A 7,719-nucleotide genomic window follows, 5' to 3' on the forward strand; every position below is an offset into this window, starting at 1 on the left:
TTCTTGTCTCTCTCTGGAGAAGACGTCGGTAAGCTAATTTCCCAAAATGTTGCCGTGTTCCCGTGTGCACATTTGCTTCGTCAACCCAGGGTGCGTTTGCTTCGTCAACCCAGGGTGTGTGTTTGCTTTGTCAATCCGGGGCTCTGCTATGGCGTTAGTCATAACTAGTCATAGCTACCGCCATAGTTATCACGCTCCCAAGGAATATTCACTGTACATTTCACTATAGAAGACAAGCTCGTTAAGATACCACTCTCTCCACACTCTTTATCAAAACCACGTCAACGGGGGACTGACTTCTTCACGGCCTCCAGCTGGTCTGCGGTGAACGGCTTGGCCGTCTCGGTGGTGGCGCCCCCCCTCCTGCGGCGCCCGGGACTCGTCTCCGTTGCGGTGTCTCATCCTGGGTCCGTTTCCGTTCATGGGACAGTCGTCTTCATCCGGAGGCTTTCCGTTCTGTGTCAGCGACTCCAATAAATCTATAAGCGGCCAAAAAAGTAGACAAGATCATTTACATTTAGTCATTTTAGCTTGAACGCTTTTATCCAAAGCGACTTACATTTACATTCAGTCATTTAGCTGAAAGCTTTTATCCAAAGCACCTTACAAGTTTTGGACGACAAGTGAGCAGGAAGGGCACAACTCTATCAGCTGAGTAACAATGTTCATCAAAGTGTTCAAACTTGAGTGCTACAGTGTCGAGTGTATGTTAGTATATTAGGAAGAGTTAGAGGACAGTAAGGTGGTTAGTTAGTATATATATTATTTAGTGCTGTCAGGCGATTAAAATAATTAATCTAATTAATTATAGGATTTGTAATTAATTAATCTAATTAATCACATTTTAATCGCATTAACCATTTTATGCCTGATATTCTATATTCTATAATCATATTTCAAATTGCATGTGTCCGGATGGTAGAATTCAGTACTTGTAGGAGCCAAAGCTATATTTATGTTATTGTATTATATAATTGTCATAATAGAACATTCTAGAACATTTGTGACGTCACAGTAGGATGTCATGGTTGAACATTCTAAAACATTTGTGATGTCATAGCCGCACATTCTAGAACATCGAACATTCTAGAACATTTGTAGTGATGTCAGCGCCGAACATTCTAGAACATCGAACATTCTAGAACATTTGTGGTGATGTCATGACCGAACCTTCTAGAACATTTGTGTATCTATATACAGTGTATTCAGCAATTCTCTCAGCCAGGTCAGTGTGCATCTTTGGACCATCCATTTGGATATCTTTGTTTTACACTGGAGTGGCTGTGGACATAATTTATCATCAACGAACGTACTACTCACGAGTAAGTAATTTTAACCAGTAGAGTGGAACGTCTGCCCTCATAGTACTGTATCTACAAAACCTTCTGTTGAATCATCTTCCATTGATTAATTTGCTTAGATTTTTCAGGTCTGGTCAATTGAGCATGGTGTTATTCACAGTCAAAGATACAAAATGTTTTATTGATATTCTCATTTGGTTCATTACAATTTACTCAAGCCTAGTAACAGACACAGTATTTCTGACACTGGGAATACATAGATGGCCCTAGAATCAGATACCAAGAACATGCAAATGGACCATATAAAAAAAGTATAAATGTGTATTCTACGTTCTTATGGAATGAATGAGATAAAAAAAAAAATTGTAATTAATTGAGTTAATTTTCATAACGCGATAATTTGCTGTGTAATTAATTAATCTAATTAACGCGATAAACTGACAGCCCTAATATTATTATTATAAATTTTTTTTTCATTTCAAATATTGATTGAAGAAGTGTGTCTTTAGACGACAGCGAAAGATTGGTGGGTTTCGGCTGTCCTCCTAACTGTGGTGGGAAGTTCGTTCCACCAATGTGGAGCTCGGACCGAGAATAGGCGGCTTCTCTTCGATGACCCTCCCGGAGCTCGGACAGGGTGAGTTTGTCCCTGGGCTCTGGTAGCGACGCTAAAATGTCCTCACGGGTTAGTTGGAACGTGGGAATGAACTACGAGATTTCAGATAGATTCTTTAACTTATAAGCAGCACCAGCATTTGCCACCCCAGCCAGCCTCCGATGACCACTTAGTAGAGCCATATGAAATCCGCAATCACGGAATCGCGGACGGAATCGCGGAAATTGAGCAATAAAAATGGAATCAACTGTATAAAAAAAAAAAAAAAAAAAAAAAAATTATGTTGTGAGACTTGTACAGCACTTTGTTCAACTTTGTCAGTGCTGTAAAGTTTAAACCTTTTTAAATCTTAGACAAACAAAACACTTTGCTTTCATGAAATATTGTAAGCCGTCATTTGAGGCTTTATAAAAGCAGCACAATGAACACAAATCTGTCAGTGCCGAGTCCGACCTCATCTTAAATAACAAACAGCATTGCTTGTTGTAATTAACAAAGAGAGGCAGAGTTGATTTTGCAAAAAAATATATATATATCATTTATATTTTTATATTTTTTAATAATAAAAATTTATTTTCATATTCGAATCCCATGCGAAGCTTCGAAGTATTTAAGACAGCCCTAGTTATATCTTATTAAATTGTGGACATTTATTAATTCCCACTTATTAGACACTATTTCTGATGGTAAAATGAGCGTACAAAGCAAAATACAGAATTCTGAAATATTAAAACGGAAAAAACAGAATTTGGAAAAAAATTAAATGGAATTTGGAAAAAAATAAAACGGATTTCATATGGCTCTACCACTTAGCCGTGTGAAGTGGACCCGACTCTTAGACCCAACTCTGCTACAGGGACTGTATATACAGCAACCCGCCTGGCCTGGAGGCGTGAATACTTTGGGCAGCCGAAGAGACTAAGAGTGCTTCCACGTTCGAGTTTTGCGCTCTGATTGGCCAGGTCATGTGACATGTGCGCCAATCGTGGGACAGCAAGTTCTGCGCCTATTTCCGGGTCTAACAGCCTGCACACTACCTGGTGTTCTATCGCCATGCTCTAAGACAAACTCTAACCTTAACCAACTTCGAAAGAGTGCCTAAGCTTAACCGTCGGAATCAGGGCAGGCTTTCTATCGCCATGCTCGCCTCTAAGACAAACTCTAACCTTAACCAACTTCGAACGAGCGCCTTCGAACGAGCTTCCCACGATTGGGCGTACGTACATGTCACATGACCAGAAATGACCTGGCCAATCAGAGACGCGGAAACACTCTTCGGCTGCCCAAAGTATTCAGGAGGCCTGGAGGCCTTTAATCTATTCCAATCTTCTCCAATAACTCAATCTCCCAAAAATAGTCGACTTTTTTTAAGTCCACAATGAACCGTTTGTTCACCAGCTCTGCGTTTTCATGACCACACCGCTTCTGGTCAACATGGCGCATGCTGCGCACCACAATGAAATAATCCCCACATATACACACACATGGCAAAATCAGCTAAACAACCCAGGTGTTTGGCATTATTTTGTCATAGTCAAGTTGAGTTATTATTATACAATTAGACACGTGTGTGGACTGGAACTCTGCACTTTATTTAAAAATTATTAATCTTCCACTCACTGCACTGTTTTTGTCCTGTGTCTGTTATTGTGAGAGAGAGAAAAAAGAAGATACAATGCATACACTCACTGTAATGCAGCAACAATGTCCTATGTCATGTGTTTACACATATGGCTAAATAAAGGAATCTGAATCTGAATGAAAACACCAAGCTGGTGAACAACACACAACACCACAGGCAGCATGTAGGAAACACACTCCGTGGAGAGTTTCTGGAGAACGTCTGAACAGATTAGGTGCCTCTACTAGGCACGCCACTACTGTTTGGGCTGTCCGTGGTGAGTTTCTAAAGATAAGATAAGACGATCCTTATCTGGTTCTGGAGAACATCTGAATAGATTAGGTTCCTCTAGGCAGGTCACTATTGTTTTTAGAGTGAACCGCTTCCCGACACTGTATTTACAGTCCCTGTAGCACAGAGTGGGGTCCACAATCCACACGGCTACAAAAGATAATCATAACAGAGGAACAAAGACATCAGGTTTTACTCCAGTCTCTTCTCGCCTATTGCATACACAGACTTAGAGTACCTACGATCGCAGCTAACGACTGCAAACATCAAGATTACATTTAGCGGACGCTTTTATCCAAAGCGACTTACAAACAAGTCAGCGAGATCTCTGGCAGCACAACAAGGGTCAGTGGCACTCTGAGTGCAGAGCAGAGTAGAATATAATTATAATATATGTCTATAATATATAGACATATATTAGCATGAAAGGTAGTAGTAGTATAGGTAGAATCAGTATAGTAGTATAAAAAATAAGGACGAATCATATTTCCTAAGTCGTGTTAAGCCAAATTAAAAACTGTTACACACAATTAGTATCAATCGGGTAAAAACATCTTGCCTGGCGGACTTGAGATGTTGCCGTTTCGTGTTGAGGCAGTGAGAGTCAAGTGACAACAATATCATTCTAAAAAAATAAAAATAAAAAAAATACCCAAGTTAATTTCCTGTTGCAATGTTTGCCAAGACGATGGATGACAGGAAATACATTTGGGTCCATACTGTTGCCTAGCAACAGAATCCCAGTGAAACCAACATCTTAATAACTCTACGAGGTTAGGAAACGTCCCCACACAGCATTATTCTTCTTCTTGGAAATGCTCTGGTTGCAACCTGAAATTATTTTTTGAAAGTCTGGCTTAATTATTTGTTCAGGAAACCTGCGAGGAATTAGCTAGAGTCTTGCGAGGGAGACTCGAGACTGCAATTCGAAACTGGCCCCTGTGTAAATGTACAGTAAATGTCCTCCTAACCCAATAATACACGAGACCCTCTTCTTGGGACCAAGTAAGGTTGTCGATATTCCAATGTACAGTTTAGCTTGTACAGTTGTACAGTTTCCCCCACCCACCCAACCTCCTCCAATGTACAGTTTCTTCATCAAATGTATATACTCTCTTTTTTGCTCTTTTTGTATCACAAACCGTACTGTATTTGTAAATCTGGTATGTCATAAATGTATAGATCATGTAGCAGTACTGTCTATCTGTATGTCATGTATGTTATGATGAATTGAAAATGGGGGACCCTGATGTAAACAAGACGAAAGTCTTTCTCTGGTCTGCATCCCCTTAACAATTCAATTGTGTGTATTGAGCTGTACTGTATTGTACCCATTCTGCAATCTGTTAAATAAAGTGTTCAATCAATCAGGAATATTAGCTAGAGAGAGAGGGTCTTGCTTCTAGCAGCTGGGGGGGGGGGGGGTTAGGGTTAGCATTGCAGCTGTTAGCTAAAGGAGCTAAGGAAGTGCTGCTAGCCAAACTGCTACTGGCACTGGGACATGATGAACGAGACCCCTTATAACAACTATCAATAACTCTAGATGGATCGTTAAGCGTCAGCACAGTTATGTCAAAGCCTGTGAAAACCAGAAAGAAAACTACAAACACCAGCTAGTCAACGACCACTAACTCGCCGAGCAGCTAACAGCCAGCAGCCATTACTGGTCTGGGGTCTGGTGCAAAGATGGCCCACCGACTGATCACCATCTAAACCCTATCTCTCTAGAAGAGCAAGTGGACTCGACGTACTTTCGGCTTGGTCTGTTGGAAACAACCGCTGCGCTTTGTCCAGAAACTTCCTGGCTTTGTCCGGCTGTTTGTTGTTCAGTGCGTTTACGGCGATCTTGATGCAGCGTTCCGCCTCGTCCTTGTTTGAGTCCATCGCGACACTGTTTACCTGCTGCTGCCCCCGGACGCGCAGAGATGACGTCGTGGGTCTCTCACCGAATCGTAAATAAGACGTCATTATGAATTGATTGATTGATTGATTGAAAACTTTGTTAACAGATTACAGAATGGGTACAGTACAGTACAGCTCAATACATACAATTGTTAAGGGGATGCAGACCAGAGAAAGACTTTTGTCTTGTTTACATCAGGGTCCCCCATTTTCAATTCATCATATATATGACATACACGGCCTTCCGTCAATCACTCCATTCTAATGGACAAGCTAAAAGCAATTGGTTTTGATAGCTTATCAGTGAGCTGGATGCAATCCTACCTGGAGGGGAGAGAACAGATGGTAGAGGTAAACGGTACTCTATCCCCCCCCCTCACAGTGAGCTGTGGTGTTCCACAAGGAAGCATACTAGGACCGCTACTCTTCCTAATTTATGCAAATGACATGTCGTCAGCCTGTGACTGCAACTTGTTCCTGTTTGCGGACGACTCAGCCCTGCTGGTCTCTGACAAGAACAAGTTGCAGGTTGAAAAAACCCTCAGCACGGAACTAGGCAAAATCTGCATATGGCTCGCTGATAACAAACTATCATTACACATGGGCAAAACAGAGTCCATTCTCTTCGGTTCAAATAACAAACTCAGCAAGACCGACGGCTTCTCAGTTACAGTGGGTGACAATATTGTCACACGGAAAGACGAAATTACCTACCTGGGTTGGTTCCATCCTAGAGGCAAATCTTTCCTGTGACAAAATGGCATCCAATGTAATAAAAAAAAGTCAACCAATGAACTAGATTCTTGTACCGGATCTCCTCTCTGGTAAACAAGAATACCCTGAAGATTCTGGCAGGAGCACTCATTCAAGGGTACTATGACTATGCGTGCACCTCATGGTACCAAAGCACCTCAAAGGCGCTTAAAACAAAATGACAAACATCACAAAACAAACTGGTCAGACTACTACTTGACCTGAACCCCAGAACCCACCTCACCCCTGCCCACTTTGACAACCTAGGATGGCTTAGAGTAGACGACAGAGTACAGCAACTTGCAATGGGCCTGGTCTACAAGATACACTATACGACCGGGGTGCCCATGTACATGTCAAAATACTTCCCAAAGGTCAGTGAATACCACAACCACTACACCAGAGGAAGCTCAACAAATCATGTTAAACCCAGATTCGGCTCAAACAAGGGACTAAACACGTTTCGCAATTATGCCACAACAATGTGGAACGCCCTACCCAAAGCTGTAAAGGAATGTGAATCCCTGCCCACATTCAAAACCGCTCTTAAAGAGCACCTACGGGAGGCTGCAATTCGAAACTGGCCACCGTAAATGCCCAAAACCCCCACCACCTCCTAATAGACAGTCTCCTCCCCACCGCATGTATATATTCCCTCCCCGCCGTATGTATATTTCCCTCCCTCCCACCCACCCACCCCCTCCTAATGTACAGTCCCCCCTCCCCATCATATATACTCTGTCAGGATCTAGGGGTAACAGTACTGTATATTTGAATACTGCTTATGTCACAAATGTATCAGTACTAAATACCTATATGTCCCTATGCCATAAATGTCATGTATGTTGTGTATGTCATAAATGTCTATATGAATTGAAAATGGGGGACCCTGATGGAAACAAGACGAAAGTCTTTCTCTGGTCTGCATCCCCTTAACAATTGTATGTATTGAGCCGTACTGTATTGTACCCATTCTGCAATCTGTTAAATAAAGTTTTCATTCATTCATTCATTCACGACATACAGATAGACAGTACTGCTACATCTAGACATTTATGACATACCACCAGATTTACAAATACAGTACTGTTTGTGATACAAAAAGAGTCTAGAAAAGAGAGTATATACATTTGACGAAGAAACTCTGCTCATGTTCGCACGTTGTTGGATAGATTGAAACAAAACAAAACAACACAGAGCAAAAAAAAGTGAATACACATAGTGTCTAAAGCCGG

General features: G+C 41.6%; 1 protein-coding gene across 1 annotated transcript in view; it reads right to left on the reverse strand.

Annotated features, from left to right (window-relative positions):
• dnajb12a (DnaJ heat shock protein family (Hsp40) member B12a) overlaps positions 1–5,732 on the reverse strand; it is a 59,561-nt gene extending 53,829 nt beyond the window's left edge. The window contains 3 exon segments of the mRNA XM_084322113.1: positions 298–359; positions 361–479; positions 5,581–5,732. Of these exon segments, the coding sequence (XP_084178239.1) occupies positions 298–359; positions 361–479; positions 5,581–5,713 (314 nt within the window). The 5' untranslated portion in view covers positions 5,714–5,732.
• Positions 5,733–7,719: the final 1,987 nt, after the last annotated feature.

The sequence above is a fragment of the Notolepis coatsorum genome (genome assembly GCF_963971535.1).
Source record: "Notolepis coatsorum genome assembly, chromosome: 9".
NCBI classification, from domain to species: Eukaryota; Metazoa; Chordata; class Actinopteri; order Aulopiformes; family Paralepididae; genus Notolepis; species Notolepis coatsorum.